The following is an 18,078-nucleotide window of genomic DNA, read 5'->3' as shown; positions in this document are numbered from 1 at the left end:
TAATGGCAGCACATGATCTTCCACACTACTAAGGATCACTTGGCAACAGGTGAGATAGACACACACACAAAACAAGTCCTCTGATTACACAAAACTCACCAATCAAATTTGTGGGACTCCGCAAACATGAGCTGTAAAAACAGGGCAATTACAAGGCTCGCCAGGGCTCAGCTCAGGAGGGCTTCAGACTTGGGTTACGACTCCTCAAGAGGACCAGTCCTGCAAGCGTCAACAATGGCATGTTGGTTAAAGAGAGTGAGGTTTAGGAGTTTAAGTGGTCTGTGGAATGAGCCAACAGCCTGGAAAGGCAGGCATGTTCCCCCCTCTTCACTCCACCCCCCTCCCACCTGCCTGGCCTGTGACCCCCCCCGAGGGCAGTTCCCATGGCTGGTGCCAAGTTGAGCATGCTCTGTGGGGTCTGGGGGATAGGCAGGAGGCACAGATAAGAACAAAGCTGGCTGCAGATAGAGACATGCCTATTCTGCTTGGCATTGAAGATGTCATTCACAGGCGCACATGGGTACACTCACAACACACACACACTTGTATTGAAACTTGTTTTATTAGAGAATATAACTTATGGACATGATAAACATACCAGCTCGAGTAAGTAGATGGGAAATTAAAATACAAATGAGCATTCCACAGATGTCAACATTCTCTTTCTGTACAGACGGCAATGAATGTACGAATGTGCATATGCAAAGTAGAAAAGTTACACTATTAAGGGGGAAACGTGACATGGAGTCTATATTTAACATGAAGTGAAAAAAGTAAATAATGATCCAAATGAGCTCATGGTTCTATATACAGTGTATTTACATTAAAGCATTCCTTCCCTGACAAGATACCAAAGTAAGATAACAGGGGCTTTGAGAGGCCCAAAGCTCCAAATAATCAGAACATCTGGCAATGAATGATCAGTCAAAGACTGACATAATGATAACACACAATCAATCAAAAATACTATGTACAAAAAAACAAAATCACAATACAGCAGCTGGTCTCTTTAGCTTGGACACTTCTCCCATCACATCAATGGGGAAGGGAATAGAAGAGATCCCTGACTGTTTTCATTTCAAGGACAGTTCTGTACAATCCAGTCACTGGGTGACTCCCTCCTCTCAACGGAGGGCCGAGGCTCACAGTGCACCAGTGGACTCTGGACATTCGTTACCCTCACGCTCCGTCAGTTTCAAGATTACAACCTTCCTCTGGAGCCGCAAGGTCAACTGGCTAGGACTACGAGCCAGGAGCTTTGGGCAGTCCTCTGCTGTTGGATGCAGGGTGTCCTGGGGGATGGAGTCCTGTGGTAGATCCTGTGGCAGGGGTATGGAGTCCTGTTGTAACTCTTGTGTATGCTGGGAGATGGAGTCCTGTGGTACTTCCGGTGATAGTTCCACCCCCTGGGCCAGCAGCATGCTGGTGATATCTGTATAGCCTCCCCTCACAGCCAGGTGCATAGGGGTGAGGCCCTGTTCGTCTGACAGACTAACAGCCTCAGGGCAGTGGTCCAGAAGCTCTTTGAAAACCTCACAGTGGCCACCCTCTGCCGCCAGGTGGCAGGGGGTACGCAGGGTCTGATTGGTGCAGTAGGGGTCTGCCCCTTCCTCCATCAGCATCTTCACTGTGGGCAAGTGGCCGCGTTGGGCAGCGAGGTGGAGGGCGGTAAGACCCTGGTCAGTCTGGGCCTGGATGTCTGCATTGTGCTTGACCAGGAGGCGGGAGGTGCTGGTGTGGCCTGTCTCAGCCGCCACGTGCAGGGGGGTGTGGAGGCCAATGGAGGTCACATGGACGTCTGCCCCCAGCTCTATCAGGATCCTTGCCACCCTGTACTGCCCCCTTTGGGAGGCCAGGTGCAGCGGCGTGCGCCCGTCAGTGGTCTGCCCGTCTACGTCCGCGCCAGCCTGCTTCACCAGCAGTTTGGCAATGCCCAGGTGGCCCTGCCAGGCAGCCAGGTGAAGTGCCGTCCAGTCATCTCTGCCCTTCACGTGGACGTCTGCACCTCGGCTCAGCAGCACCCTGACCACGTTCTCTTGGCCATGCTGGCAGGCGATGTGTGCAGGCGTGCGGCCCTGGGCGTCCGTCTCATTGATGGAGGCGCCGCGGTCCAGCAGCAGGCGGGTGATGGCCTCGTCCCCGTTCTGAGCAGCACAGTGCAGGGCCGTGTATTGGTCCTCGTCCCGTGCGTTGGCGTTGGTGCTCCGACGGCCCAGCAGCAGCTCGGCCAGGCCCTTCAGGTGCATCTCGGTGGCCAGGTGGAGTGGGGTGGAGCCGCGAGCGTTGGCCAGGTTGGTGTTGGCGTGGTTGAGGAGCAGGAACTTGATGGCCTCCTCATTGGCCTGCGTGACAGCGTGGTGGAGCAGGCTGCAGCCGCCCTCCAATAAGAGGTCCACGTCCTGAGGCTGCAGGATCTTCATCAGCTTGGACATGTCTTTGGTACGGATGGCGTCGCTCAGCTTCCTCCTCTGCACCTCCCCTGAGTCTAAACAACAAGGAGATAAAAGAAACAGTATAGACTCAGGGCCAAAACGACAAAGAACCTGTCTGAAAGTTAAAGAGACACTCCACATGCTCCAGAAGTCATTCAGAACTGTATTACTTATATGTAGGATATATGACCCTGATAAATAAGAATTCCTGTCAGCTGTTAAAAACCATGGACAATGCCACAATGTATTGACTACAATCACCATATCAGCCAGTCTTACCACAGATATTATCTTTCTCAAAGGAGAGGGTGATGGAGTCTTGAGATGAGAAGGCAGAGTCTACAGAGGAGATCCCTGACAGTCTCTTGCTGGTGTTGTCTTTGCTGGGACAGCAGTCCTCCGTCACACGGTCAAAGCTCCGAGATATCCCAGAGTCCACCTGGCTCAGCAGCTCTGATAGGCTGTAGTCTTTCTCTGGCAGCATGGCCGATTTGGGCCTGACCGGTTTCTGCATTATCATAATTTTCACAATTTCACAGCATTATTCCAACTTCATAGTGTGGAAGTATACATAAAACACACAGGGAAATCACATTTTTGACTGCACTGGGCCTTTCAATAGTTTCTCTCAAACCCAGTCTTCATGCCTTTTTCCGACTGTTTATCATCACCAATATATCAGCTTCACACATTGCACAATAACACATGTAAATTCTGTCAGATTTGGTAAACGGGTGTCGGTCAGTTTGTCACGTACATCGAGCACCAAACATTCAGAATGTGTCGCAACAGAGTTAACCAAGTTAAACAATGCTGCTGGACAGCATTCTTATTCCATGAGGAAACTGTTTGTCAGGATCAAACATTGACTGTGTATGTATTATGGAAGCAATAACAGGTCCAGTACACAGGAAAGCAATCTCAAAAATAGGCACTCAAACATTCTGACATACCAGAGGGTTTTCTAATTACATTACAGAAGAACACCAAAGAAGACTGACAGAATACTATATAGTATGGCATGTCAGGGAGAAGAAGAGGATATAAATAAATAGAACTAACAGAGGGAGAAGGCAGGGAAATAGAAGTGTGGAGGTTATACCTTGTCAGTGGGTAGTCCATGGCAGTGGTTATTCTCGAGCTCAGGAGTTTGGGTCTTGGAGTCCTCTTGGGGTTTAGAACACAGCTCCTCCGTTTCTGATGTGATTTCTGCAGATAGAAAACAACAAAGGTCAGGTTTGGTCAGGTGTACAGAATAGCATCCCTTGGTTTGATTGTCACCTTTTCAGAATGCTACGCACAGTACATCATGATGTTGTGTAACACAGTTTAATTGGGTTCTTACTGCTTTAAGACGCACACAAACACCCACCCTTTAGAGACATAGGCCCCACTTGGTCTCTACTCACCCTGGAAGCTGGGTCTGGTGTCAGGTGAGGTGGCCCAGCAGCGTTGCATGAGGCACAGGAACCCCGTGCAGGCCTGGGGTCGACTCCGGGGCACAACATTGAGGTCAGGGCGCACCCCTCTCACCACCTTCACCATGATCTGCAGGATGTTGTTCTCCCCTGGAGGAAATAGAGGACATATGTTTCCAGTCAACACAAGACATAAGACACATTGATACACTTCATTCAATTCTCTACTGTTCATATGATACCTCAGTCCATAAGGTCTACTAAGGTCACATTATTCTAAATAAAAATTAAATTCTTGATCATATCAATCAATTATGTCTTGATCGTGTGCTGTTGAAGGTATGGAGAAGCAAAATAAACTAATCTGGGTAAGACTGACACTAGTATGTACAGTTAATTATTATCATTATTATCATTCATGTACGCTCAGATAAGGAAAGTGTATAGATGTTTTGTTTGTTTCCCACACCAGGCCTGAAAAAATCTCTTAGGCTTCTTCTGTTAATGGTCTCTTTGTTATCAGGCGTTGGGACCAGCCAGTCAGCCAGTCAGTCAATAATTCAAAGCAAACAGAGGCAGTGGACTTAAACTCAGATCACCCTGGCTTCTTTGGTATCTCCGAGAGAGATTTACATGGTTATCAAAAGTCATGCCAGAGTAAGCCTACATGAAACACAGCCCTTATTTTAAGTGTTTCTAAAATCCCTTATGAGAAAAACAATTGGAATCATTTCCCTGTTTGACCGCTAGGTTTTATGGGTATAATGATACCTCCCCTGTGGGGCTCCATTGCAGTCCTGTAACTTTGAGTTTAAGAAATACTAGGAGTGCATTTCATAAGACAAACCCTGAAGGACTACAAGGTGTCTTTACATGAGAACAGAATATCTATACATTTCCTCAAGATGTCTCACCTTGGTAAGGTTTCTTTTGTGTGAGAATTCCCCAGATGACTATGGAAAAGCTGTAACAGGAAGGGAATAACAACAGTTCAGTATCAAGGCATACTGTCAAAAGTGATAAATGATTGAATGACTGACTAACTATGGGTTTTCCAGGCATAACTTATAACTGATTAATATACACAGTGTACAAAACATTAGGAACACCTTCCTAATATTGAGTTGCACCCCTTTTGCCCTCAGAAGTGCCTCAATTCATCAGGGCATGGACTCTACAAGGTGTTGATAGCGTTCCACAGGAATTCTAGCCCATGTTGACTCCAATGCTTCCCATAGTTGTGTCAAGTTGGCTGGATGTCCTTTGGATGGTGGACCATTCTTTTTTTTTCTTTTTTTTTTCTTCTTTTTAATTTTTTTTTATCCCATTTTCTCCCCAATTTTCGTGGTATCCAATCGCTAGTAATTACTACCTTGTCTCATCGCTACAACTCCCGTACGGGCTCGGGAGAGACGAAGGTCGAAAGCCATGCGTCCTCCGAAGCACAACCCAACCAGCCGTACTGCTTCTTAACACAGCGCGCCTCCAACCCGGAAGCCAGCCGCACCAATGTGTCGGAGGAAACACCGTGTACCTGGCCCCCTTGGTTGGCGTGCACTGCGCCCGGCCCGCCACAGGAGTCGCTGGAGCGCGATGAGACAAGGATATCCCTACCGGTCAAACCCTCCCTACCCCGGACGACGCTATGCCAATTGTGCGTCGCCCCACGGACCTCCCGGTCTCGGCCGGCTGCGACAGAGCCTGGGCGCGAACCCAGAGACTCTGGTGGCGCAGTTAGCACTGCGATGCAGTGCCCTAGACCACTGCGCCACCAGGGAGGCCCCTTGGTGGACCATTCTTGATACACACGGAAGCTGTTGAGCGTGAAAAACCCAACAGCGGTGCAGTTCTTGACACACTCAAACCGGTGCGCCTGGCATCTACTACCATACCCCGTTCAAAGGCACTTAAATCTTTTGTCTTGCCCATTTACCTCTGAAAGGTACACATACACAATCCATGTCTCAGTTCTCAAGGATTAAAAATCATTCTTTAACCTGTCTCCTTCCCTTCATCTACACTGATTGAAGTGGATTTAACAAGTGACATCAATAAGGGATGATAGCTTTCACTTGGATTCACCTGGTCAGTCTGTCATGGAAAGAGCAGGTATTCTTAATGTTTTGTAAACTCAGTGTAAATCCAATTCAGATTCATATTGATTAAAACCAATATTGTAAAACAAACAATGGAGGGAAGAAGTGAAAAAACAAACATCATGACTAAGCTTTAAACAGACAACGTTCCACCCCTCTGGCAGACAAGCACAGAGAGAAGTGAAGGTGAAGACATTCACCTGTAGACGTCATGCTTGGTTTCTGACACCCTGTCCTTCTCGATGATGCTCTCCGGCGGCAGGTAGGCAATGGTGCCACAGAACCCGTCACGGCTGATTTCATCAACCCTGGATAGGCCGTTCCATCGCGCCAGACCAAAATCTGATATCTGAAGGGGGAGATGGGAGATACAGAACAGAACACAGCTTGTTAGGACAAGACCAACATACAATTTCTAAGGGGGGAGATGAGGATATACAGAACATATATATAAGACAAGAACCCACTGGAACTCTCAGCCTTTCCCTTTGTTCTTATGGTCATGGCTACCTATGACTACCTTTACCCTCAAGCTGATGGCTGAGCCTTCATTGTATTCTATGCATCCAGAGCCATGATGAGGTCAGAGGCAGTCACGTCCTGTCCTAGCCTGAGGGTGCCTCCCAGCCATGTCCTGTCCTAGCCTGATGGTGCCTCCCAGCCATATCCTGTCCTAGCTTGACGGTGCCTCCCAGCCATGTCCTGTCCTAGCCTGACGGTGCCTCCCAGCCATGTCCTGTCCTAGCCTGTGGGTGCTTTCCTTACCCCTGGTGTCAGAAGTTGAGACCCTGTTTGACTGAGTTACATGTGTGGGCGAGTAGTGTTGGCAGAGTACCTCAGCCTGTTAAGACAGGCCCAGGCTACGTGTTTACATGGAGGTATTAAAACAGACAGGTTGAAGGAAGGTTCCCACCCATTTCTCCTCCACCTCCAACCATTAGTCATGCAGAGGGAGGTTGGAGATCAGGTGGGATGAAGGCTGGGCGGGAGACACCTTTCTGCCCGTAGCATATGTGTCCAACAGGATGGCCATTTAAAGCAAAATTCAAGTGAATAACAGATTCCCTCCATACCTGTCAGCTGAAATTCATCCTTGAGCAAATCTTATTAAAAGGACTTGAAGTTATTGCGTTTGGGCTGTTGTTTTAAAGAGTCATGCTACATCATTTGGGTGTAGGTTTACTAAATACTCAGTATAAGGTCAAATCTGACTTTTCTAACATTAGACAGTGTATTGATTTGACATATTTGGGTCGTTCCATGAAATAAGTACCTTTGTGTCTCTGATATTTTAAGTAGAATTTGTGCACCAATATTGAAATGTAAAATCCTGTTATATTAAATGAAGTGGCCTTTAGTATAGATCACATGGAAAATTCAATAAAATCCGATGTTTTATATACAGTAAAGACTTGCTGAAGTGCCTAAATTCAGATGTTTAAACCCAACAAGTTTTCACCGTCATTGTAAAGCCCTAGTTATTTTGTTGCTTTGACAAAGTCATTTCTGAAGATTATTTTTTTTTTAATGTGATTAGTGATTCATTTTACGGTAACATTTTTTAAATAAAAACTGTCCCACATTTTAAATCCTGTTACTTGAACTAAACTGTCATTTTAATATGGTGAAACTATTCATTTTAAAATAATTTTTCTAAAAAAACAAATCAGTCAAATCATAGTGTAAAAGCAGATGAGCTGGTTCTACTGTTTTTGGACATTTTCTGTGTACCACCAATCTTCTGAACCAGTAGCAGTAGTAACAGTAACAGAAGCAGTAGCAATACTGTAGGAGTGTTTGGTTGAGTTCGCCCGCCGCACCAGGGAGGCAGAATCCCAATTTAGAACCACTGCAATGTGTATTTCAGGAACAATTGTTTCAAATGTGCAAGCTCTTCCCACACAGCGCCCTGTGCGAACTCCAATGAACAAACCAAGTAAGTCGTCTCTCACCTTGACATGGTAGTGTGCGTCCAGTAGGATGTTGGCAGGTTTTAGGTCCAGGTGCAGGAGGGGTGGGCTCATGCAGTGCAGGAAGTTCATTCCCACCGCCGTCTCGTGGATAATCCTGAAGCGCAGCTCCCAGGGCAGAGGCTCAGCAGCCAGCAGGGTCTCCAGGGAGCCTGTCTCCATGTACTCCATCACCAGGCCCTGGGGGTCCCCACAGATCCCATACACTGGCAGGATGTAGCGGAACTTAGCCGCCTCCATCTTCTTAGCCTCTTCCAGCAGCTCTGCTCGCTCCCTACAGAGGACATAGCGGTCTGTTAACTTACTTACCTACTTACTTAGCCTTCATTGCGCCAAGTGGTACATAAAGTCCTTGTATACCTGTCTGTTCAGATTGAACTACATACTGTAACTCATACTGTACAGAGTAAAGGGAATTTAGGTTAAGCTGTCCTATAAACCTGCCCATCCATCTACATACCACGATTCACAACAAAATCGTAAAATGCTGTTCTCTTATCTTACTAAGACTGGTATTCTAAGCCTTGTTAAAACAGCACCATCTGGAATACCTTTTACCACTGACCCAAATTCAAACTTCGTTACACAGTAGAATACAAGGAGACAACAAACTGAGATGCATGAGATTCCCCATGCATTAACCAGTCTATGACAGTGCTAGGCCTTAATGACATTCCCCAGAGAGAGCCATGCCAAAGTATCGAGGTCTGTGTGGAGTTGTGAACACAACAAACCTCTTGTTCTCTGTGCTCGTTGCTCAACCTTTGCACAATTTCCTATTACCTTTATCGGTGTTAGCCTGGCTAGGCTAGCAGATGCAAACAGAGCAGTGAAGCCTATCACTACTGACCTCAATAGAGAGATCTCAAGGAGAGGTCCCTTTGAAAACAAACTCAGATAAACTGCTTAATCATCATGAATAATGTGTGTGTACGGGAGTGTCTTCACTACAAATGAGCAACGACTTGAGTTTACAAAGGATTCATTCATGTCAAAACAGCATGCTGATGAGAACACCTTAAAAAGTAGTAGAAGCAGATACAATTATGAAGTATAGTCTGTCTCTAAGGCAGCCATTTCTTTATGTTTGGAGGTGTCAATTATGAAATATTTCAAGTTCAATAAAAGTGTAAGCTTTCTCATCAAATAAATCTGACAAGAATTAAAAGTCAGTGCAAATGTGTGGATTTAGGAGATTTGGGGGGGAAAGAGGGGCTGACAGTCGTAATCACCTGGCATCACCCAGAAAACTCCTCAGCTCAGAAACCTTTCAAAACCAAACAATGACCCTTTTTATAAGGGAGAGGAGCCCAGCAAGACTGGTTCTGCAACTTCTCTTATTGTTTCCACCAAACATCGTCTGCGTAGAAGGGAGTTGGGACCCAGTCAGACAAAGCTGGCTTTGAGTCAGAGGAGTGTGGAGGCAGGGTGCAGGCAGGCAAATTACAGTTCATGTACTTTTCAGATGTTCAGAGCAGATAGCATCTTTAGTTCAGGTTTAGTGGGTGCCATGAGTCTAGCTACCACGGATTGGAGATGGATGTCAATGCTTGTCATTGAAAAAGCTGAAGAACTTACTCCTTGTGCGGTGTATCTGACATTTTCCTTTGTAAATATTTTGCAAAAGCAGTAGGGTAGAAGTGAAATAAATGGTCATAGGAAGTAACATAAAAAAACAATTTAAAGGAGGCAACAAATTCATGTTTGTGAGTGTCTGCTAAAGGGTGATTCAGTGCAAGTTAACCTGAGCATGCACAATTAAAAAGTAGTCATTTCCAAATGAAATCACGTTCATAATTATCCTTTAGATCTACATGTTGGAGTTTAGGCTATATATGACAAGTTTACGGAGGTTAAAGCATGAATTTTTACCATTGAAGAGTAGATGGCCAAGTCTCATATTTCATGGCTTTTAGAAGGGGCTCACAAAGCTTGTTTTTCCACTAACAGCTGCTGCCCAGTGTTTATTAAAAAGATGAGATGATAATGAAGCAATACATACAAAATTGAAGTGTCTTCACTGTCTTGTAACACCCATTTAAAATAAATAGTTGTAAAACATGCGCCTTACATCGGGTCATCTTGAAACGTTCTCTTTAAAGCTTTAATCAAGGTTTTATATGGTATTTTACTGGTTTCTCTCTTTTCCTTGTCAGTATCCTTTTTCAGCATGATGATATCTGTAACATCCATAACGGTTGTGGATGTCATGGATATTGATTTATCCAATGGTGTAAAGTACATAAGTACTACTTATGTAGTTTTTTGGGGGTATCTGTACTTTACTATTTATATTTTTGACAACTTTTACTTTGCTACTATCCTAAAGAAAACAATTACTTTTTACTGCACACATTTTTCCTGACACCCAAAAGTACTCATTACATTTTGAATGCTTAGCAGGACAGGAAAATGGTCTAATTCACGCATTTATCAAGAGAACATCCCTGGTCATCCGTACTGCCTCTGATCTGGAGGACTCACTAAACACAAATGCTTCGTTCGGAAATTATGTCTGCACGTTGTAGTGTGCTCCTGGCTATCCATAAATTAAAAAACAAGAAACTTGTGCCATCTGGTTTGCTTAATATAAGCAATTTGAAAAAAAAAATATTTTTTTTTTTTTTGAAATGATTTATACTTCTACTTCTACTTTTGATACTTAAGTATATTTCTGCAATTACATTTACTTTTGATACCTAAGTATAATTAAAACCAAATACTTTTAGACTTTTACTCAAGTAGTATTTTACAGGGTGACTTTCACTTCATTTTCATCTTTACTTATACTCAAGTATGACAATTGGGTACTTTTTCCACCAATGGATGTATCATACCATAGAAGCTTGTGCATTCAACACATTGTGTGCTTTTTCTGGGATGTATTCTTCAGACTTTTACTGAAACAATTGTTGATATCTTGAAAATTATGTGTTCTAGCTAAGATTCTCTTGGAAAATATATGCTGAAATGCATTTCTCATACATGGCAGTACTGTTTTTTTAGATAAAAAGATGAGAAGCGTTTATCAACAATCTGTGAATTGTCCTGGAGTGTCTTTTTGAAATGAAAGCCCCCCAAAATATACTGACTTCATCCAGTGTCCAGAAAAATTATTGGCAGTATATGGACATGTACATTGTTTTATTTGCACATTTTGTTGCAATTATTATTATTTTTAAATGCAATTCAACTGGTTAAGGTTCATTTTGAGATACACTACCATTCAAAGGTTTGGGGTCACTTAGAAATGTTCTTGTTTTGAAAGAAAGGCTAATTTGTAATTAAATAGTACCCACAAAACACCAGTCTCAACGTCAACAGTGGAGAGGCGACCCCGTGATGCTGGCCTTCTAGGCAGATTTGCAAAGTAAAAGCAATATCTCCGACTGGCCAATAAAAAGAAAAGATTCAGATGGGCAAAAGAAGACAGACACTGGACAGAGGAACTCTGGCCTAGAAGGCACGCATCCCGGGGTCGCCTCTTCACTGTTGACATTGAGACTGGTGTTTGCGGATATTATATAATAAAGCTGACATTTGAGGACTTGTGAGGTGTCTGGTTCTCAAACTAGACACTAATGTACTTGTTTTCTTGCTCAGTTGTGCATCGGGGCCTCCCACTCCTCTTTCTATTCTGGTTAGAGCCAGTTTGCGCTGTTCTGTGAAGGGAGTAGTACACAGCGTTGTACGAGATCTTACATTTTTTGGTAATTTCTGCTTGGTAATGAAGGCATGGAATAGCCTTCATTTCTCAGAACAAAAACAGACTGATGAGTTTTAGAAGAAAGTTCTTTGTTTCTGGCCACTTTGAGCCTGTAATCGAACCCACAAATGCTGATGCTCCAAATACTCAACTAGTCAACTAGTCTAAAGGCCAGTTTTATGCTTCTTTTTCAGCTGTGCTTTCAGCTGTGCTAACATAACTATATAACTATAATTATCAATTAGCCTTTTAAAATGATAAACTTGGATTACCTAACACAACATGCCATTGGAACACAGGAGTGATGGTTGCTGATAATGGGCCTCTGTACCCCTATGTAGATATTCCATGAAAAATCTGCCATTTCCAGCTACAATAGTCAATCACAACATTAATAAGACTAGGGGGCGACATTTTCGTTTTTAGCTAAAAAACGTACCCATTTGAAACTGCCTATTTCTCAGCCCCCGAAACTAGAATATGCATATAAGTGTCAGACTAGGATAGAAAACACTCTGAAGTTTCCAAAACTGTACATTTTTTGTCTGTGAGTTAAACAGAACTGATATTGCAGGCTAAAACCTGGGGAAAATCCAATCAGGAAGTGACCCTGTTTTTGAAACCTCTCTGTTCCTATGCATCCCTATTGCCCATGTAAAGGGATATCAACCAGCCATATTTTTCTATGGCTTCCCTAAGGTGTCAACAGCCTTTAGACATAGATTCAGGCTTTTATTTTGAAGAATGAGCGTGAAAGGGCACATTGCGTAAGTGGATAGGTGGGGGCTCTCAGAGTGAGTTCTGCGTAACAGAGAAAGGCGGCCATTGTTCCTCCCTGTCCTAGTGAAAAGCCAACTGTCCCGGTTGATATATTATCGAATAGATATTTGAAAAACACCCTGAAGATGGATTATAAAAAACGTTTGACATGTTTCTGTGGACATTATGGATATAATTTGGGATTTTTGTCGGCGTTGTCGCGAGCGCTCTTTCCGGTGGATTCCTGGGCATAACGCATCAAACTAACGGAGGTATTTGGATATAAAAAATATCTTTATGGAACAAAAGGAACATTTGTTGTCTAACTGGGAGTCTCGTGAGTGAAAACATCCGAAGATCATCAAAGGTAAACGATTAATTTGATTGCTTTTCTGATTTTCGTGACCAAGTTACCTGATGCTAGGTGTACTTATTGTTTTATCGAGCGATCGATAAACTTACACAAACGCTTGTATTGCTTTCGCTGTAAAGCATAATTTCAAAATCGGACGACAGATGGATTAACAAAAGGCTAAACTGTGTTTTGCAATATTGCACTTGTGATTTCATGAAATTATATTATATACCTGTGGCGCTAGGCTATGCTAGTCAGCGTTTCTGATGACAATTATCCCGGATCCGGGATGGGTGGTTCAGAAAGGTTAACCATGTTTACACTGTATCTCTGATTGATTTTATGTTATTTAAATGGACAAAAAAGTTTAATTTCTGAGTGACCCCAAACAGTTGAAGTCAGAAGTTTACATACACCTTAGCTAAATACATTTAAACTCAGTTTTTCACAATTCCTGACATTTAATCATAGTAAAAATTCCCTATCTTAGGTCAGTTAGGATCACCACTTTATTTTAAGAACGTGAAATGTCAGAATAATAGTAGAGAGAATGATTTATTTCAGCTTTTATTTCTTTCATCACATTCCCAGTGGGTCAGAAGTTAACATACACTCAATTAGTATTTGGTAGCATTGCCTTTAAATTGTGTAGCTTGGGTCAAACGGTTGGGTGAATTTAGGCCCATTCCTCCTGACAGAGTTGGTGTAACTGAACCAGGTTTGTAGGCCTCCTTGCTCACACACTCTTTTTCAGTTCTGCCCACAAATTTTCTACAGGATTAAGGTCAGGGCTTTGTGATGGCCACTCCAATACCTTGACTTTGTTGTCCTTAAGCCATTTTGCCACAACTTTGGAAGTATGCTTGGGGTCATTGTCCATTTGGAAGACAGACTTTTGACCAAGCTTTAACTTCCTGACTGATGTCTTGAGATGTTGCTTCAATATATCCAGATAATATTTGTTCCTGATTATGCCATCTATTTTGTGAAATACACCAGTCCCTCCTGCAGCAAAGCACCCCCACAACATGATGCTGCCACCCGTTGGGATGGTATTCTTCGGCTTGCAAGCCTCCCCCTTTTTCCTCCAAACAAAACGATGGTCATTATGGCCAAACAGTTCTATTTTTGTTTCATCAGATCAGAGGACATTTCTCCAAAAATTACATTCTTTGTCCCCATGTGCAGTTGCAAACCGTAGTCTGGCTTTTTTATGGCGGTTTTGTAGCAGTGACTTCTTCCTTGCTGAGCGGCCTTTCGGGTTATGTCGATATAGGACTCGTTTTACTGTGGATATAGATATTTTGTACCCGTTTCCTCCAGCATCTTCACAAGGCCCTTTGCTGTTGTTCTGGGATTGATTTGCACATTTCGCACCAAAGTACGTTCATCTCTATGAGACAGAACGTTCCTGAGTGGTATGACGGTTGCATGGTCCCATGGTGTTTATACTTGTGTACTATTGTTTGCACAGATGAATGTGGTACCTTCGGGCATTTGGAAATTGCTCCCAAAGATGAACCAGACTTGTGGAGGTCTACAATTTTTTTTCTGAGGTCTTGGCTGATTTCCCCATGATGTCAAGCAGAGAGGCACTGAGTTTGAAGGTAGGCCTTGAAATACATCCACAGGTACACCTCCAATTGACTCAAATTATGGCAATTAGCCTATCAAAAGCTTCTAAGCCATGACATCATTTTCTGCAATTTTCCAAGCTGTTTAAAAGGCACAGTCAACTTAGTTTATGTAAACTTCTGAACCACTGGAATTGTGATACAGTGAATTATAAGTGAAATCATCTTCAAACAATTGTTGGAAAAATGACTTGTGTCATGCACAAAGTAGATGTCCTAACCGACTTGCTAAACACTAGTTTGTTAACAAGAAATTTGTGGAGTGGTTGAAAAACGAGTTTTAATGACTCCAACCTAAGTGTATGTAAACTTCCGACTTCAACTGTATGTGTATGACAAAAAAATGACGTATTAGGGTATGGTGCATGGCTTGTATACTATTCAGGCTACGTGTAATTATACAATCCTAAGGTACTATGCCTTTTGCTGGCATTTTAAAAACATTCCAAATGTCATGTGTTTATGATAGATATTTATCAAGATATCTAAGATTTGAATGTGTATTTCAGACTAATATCCATAACAGAAGGTGTAACATCTATAACAGTTGTTTTAACACTATTTTGCCAAAATGTCAAGATTTACAAGTCTGCTTTTTTGGGTATACACTCCCCCCAAGGAGCACTGTAGACACACATCAAAATGTTTATTTATATTTATTCCATTCTGTGAGACATTAAAGTTCTGATTTTGTGTGCAAATGTAATGCCAATAACACTGTAATCAGCTTAAATTACTCAAATGTAATTTAAAAGTGCCTGTGACAGTGAACAATCCTTCAACAAGTTCTCAACACCAGAAAGTTCAGCATTCGGTCTGTGGATATACAGCCTCAAGTGAAATTAAGTTTAGCCGCAACCTGATCCAATCATTGTCTTCAAAGCTGTAAAAGCTCTCAAATGACAGATGGTCACAACGGTTAAAGTGTTCTATATTATAAGCCTCTTGAACAATGTTCCCAACCTCTTACACCTTTAGAAACATTAACTTGATATGACACCAAAAATGTTCAAATGCACCAACATTCTCCACTGTTGATGAATGTAAAGCCACCATTTCATAAGCAACACCTTTTGTGCCAAAGGAATGAAAGGACATTGTACAGATGTTTTAAACACATCCACTCCGGTTAATTTTTAAATCAAGTAGAAAGTAGGAAACTAATAATGAGAGTAAAAGAATAGCTGATAGTCCTCTTTGAGGCTTCAGGGGGGGCTCAGGTGTATACTACATCCAAGATGGTGGAGTGGAAACATCCGTTAAGAAGAGGGTAGGGTAGGGTGACAGGATGGGGACAGGATGTTCTTCTGATGGGGACAGCTGAGCTAGGCCTCTTGTGAAAGATCATGTGAAAGATCATGGGTCACCCACGCGAGAGGGCATGCCTTCAAAGCAATTGAAGGCCTGCCCAATTAATTTGGGGCATCAATTAATTTGGGGCATGGATTACATGGTGTTGAAAGCATTCCCCAGGGATGCTGGCCCGTGTTGACTCCAATGCTTCCCACAGATTTTTTGTTGTTCTATTTAACTTTAGCTTTTTTTTTTACATTATTGAAACATTCTGTATTTGTGGCCTTTCTAAACCATGACAAAAACTACTGGCGGCCGATCTGGACCGTCGTCTAATAAGAGGGTAGTAAGGGCAACCTGATGGAAGGTGGACCAAAGGAGAGAAGTGTGGTGTTGACATCATTTCCACATTTCTAGATACATTTTCTAGGTTGTACACTCAAGCTTTTTAAGTGCAATGACAAGAACTGCTCGTGAGAGACGTTAGCTACGCTTAGTATATCAAACATTAATTAAACCTTCCTAATATTGAGTTGCTCCCCGCTTTTGCCCTCAGAACAGCCTCAAGTTGTTGGGACATGGACTCTGCAAGGTGTCGAAAGCATTCCACAGGGATGTTCCCACAGTTGTCAAGTTGGCTGGATGTCCTTTGTGTGGTGGACCATTTTTGATACAAACGGGAAACTGTTGAGCGTGAAAAACCCAGCAGCGTCACAGTTCTTGACACAAACCGGTGCGCCTGGCACCTACCACCATACTCCGATCAAAGGCACTTCAATCTTTTGTCTTTCCCATTTACCCTCTGAATGGCACACATACACAATCCATGTCTATTGTTTCAAGACTTAAAAATCCTTCTTTAACCCGTCTCCTCCCCTTCATCTTCACTGATTTAAGTGGATTTAACAAGTGACATCAATAAGGGATCATAGCTTTCACCTCGTCAGTCTGTCATGGAAGGAGCAGGTGTTCTTAATGTTTTGTACACTCAGTGTATGTCCACCACCCATGAGTCCGTGACATAAGGCTGAATAAGCTGCCCAGTTCACAGCGTACCTCACACCCTAAGATAGAGGTTCAAACTCATAATCACATAGAACTACAACTTCTTACTCTGAAGCCCACAGAGGATATCAAACAGATATTATGGAGTCTAGGCTTAAATACTTGAAACAACATTCTTCATACTCCCACACACAATGAATCCCAGAATAATAGCTGTCCCACTCACTTGTCATCTACATGAAGGCAGGGAGGGCACTTGATAGCCAGCCATGTTTTCCACTGTACATGCCGGACTTTGTATACTTGTCCAAATCCGCCCGAGCCTATCTTCTCCCAGCTCCCAAACTCAGAGGAGTCAAAGGTTCTCAGCAGCCCCATATTCCCATGGGAAGGGTCTGGAACATCCATATCCATCTTTAGAAAGGCTTTAATAGTGTTGAAATCCCCAAATCCTTATTTTTTCCTCTAACACACATTCAGAAGAACTAAACATACACACACATGCCTACTGAGAGCTTCCTTCCTTGTTTTTTTCCACCCTCTTGCCTGACTCAGTATGGCCCCTCCTTCTTTTCAGGTGAAAGCAGGGGAAGGGCCAGTAGATGTGACATCATTTCCTGGGTCTGGCCAGACAGACCAAACACCAGCCTTTCCAGGGAACATTTAACACTGAACCAGTTTGTCAAAGCACTCGAGTCCCAACTCTCCTATTTCTGCCCAAAAACAATAAGCATCATATTTGTAAATAAGATGGAATTCAAGAACAGTGGAATGTTGGCATATCACTCAACACCTTTCTCCCTCTGATAACCATAACACTAGCAAAGACCCTAAAAATATCCTGAGGAGACATGGGAAATATCATTTAAAAAAATGTTTTACATGATATCGCCCATATGGCTCTGGTTTGGACTGTGTGGGTTCATATGAGAAGAATACTAACCTACTCATGAGGTATCCAAAACCACAAGCCTTGTCATAAACCTGCCTGATTCCTTTCCTGTCCACACTGTGTGAGACATGCCAGTGATTCAGCAGGTGTCATATACAGTACCAGTCAAAAGTTTGGACTCCCCTACTCATTGTAAGGTTTTTCTTTATTTTTACAATCTTCTATATTGTAAAATAATAGTGAAGACATCAAAACTAGGAAATAACACATATGGAATCATGCAATAACCAACAATGTTTTTATATTTTAGATTCTTCAAAGTAGCTACCCTTTGCCTTGATGACAACTTTGCACACTCTTGGCATTCTCTCAACCAGCTTCACCTGGAATGCTTTCCAACAGTCTTGAAGTAGTTCCCACATGTGCTGATCACTTGCTGGCTGCTTTTCCTTCAATCTGCGGTCCAACTCATCCTAAACAATCTCAAATAGGTTGAGGTCGGGTGATTGTGGAGGCCA

At 43.0% G+C, this 18,078-nt stretch overlaps 1 protein-coding gene across 1 annotated transcript; it reads right to left on the bottom strand.

Moving 5' to 3' along the window:
* Window positions 1-543: 543 nt before the first annotated feature.
* On the bottom strand, window positions 544-17,741 carry LOC129868289 (receptor-interacting serine/threonine-protein kinase 4-like). Its single transcript, XM_055942126.1, has 8 exons — window positions 16,895-17,741; window positions 7,899-8,190; window positions 6,147-6,295; window positions 4,765-4,814; window positions 3,842-4,000; window positions 3,535-3,641; window positions 2,712-2,940; window positions 544-2,485 (listed from the first exon to the last, which is right to left on the bottom strand). Exons 1-8 carry the CDS (start codon window positions 17,080-17,082, stop codon window positions 1,143-1,145), a joined length of 2,517 nt encoding a protein of 838 aa, XP_055798101.1. The 5' UTR covers window positions 17,083-17,741; the 3' UTR covers window positions 544-1,142.
* Window positions 17,742-18,078: the final 337 nt, after the last annotated feature.

The sequence above is a fragment of the Salvelinus fontinalis genome, chromosome 13, assembly GCF_029448725.1.
Source record: "Salvelinus fontinalis isolate EN_2023a chromosome 13, ASM2944872v1, whole genome shotgun sequence".
Lineage (NCBI taxonomy): Eukaryota > Metazoa > Chordata > Actinopteri > Salmoniformes > Salmonidae > Salvelinus > Salvelinus fontinalis.
The sequence above is the reverse complement of the archived record's forward strand: the minus strand, read 5'-3'. Positions and strand labels throughout refer to the sequence as shown.

Bases quoted from the DNA above. Each gene is read 5' to 3' on its own strand.
- LOC129868289 (XM_055942126.1), bottom strand. From the start codon at position 17,082: ATGGATATGGATGTTCCAGACCCTTCCCATGGGAATATGGGGCTGCTG. The intron at 6,296-7,898 runs GTGAGAGACGAC...CTCCCCCTTCAG, and splicing joins ACGCACACTACCATGTCAAG to ATATCAGATTTTGGTCTGGC. The intron at 2,941-3,534 runs GTATAACCTCCA...ATGATAATGCAG, and splicing joins ATGGACTACCCACTGACAAG to AAACCGGTCAGGCCCAAATC.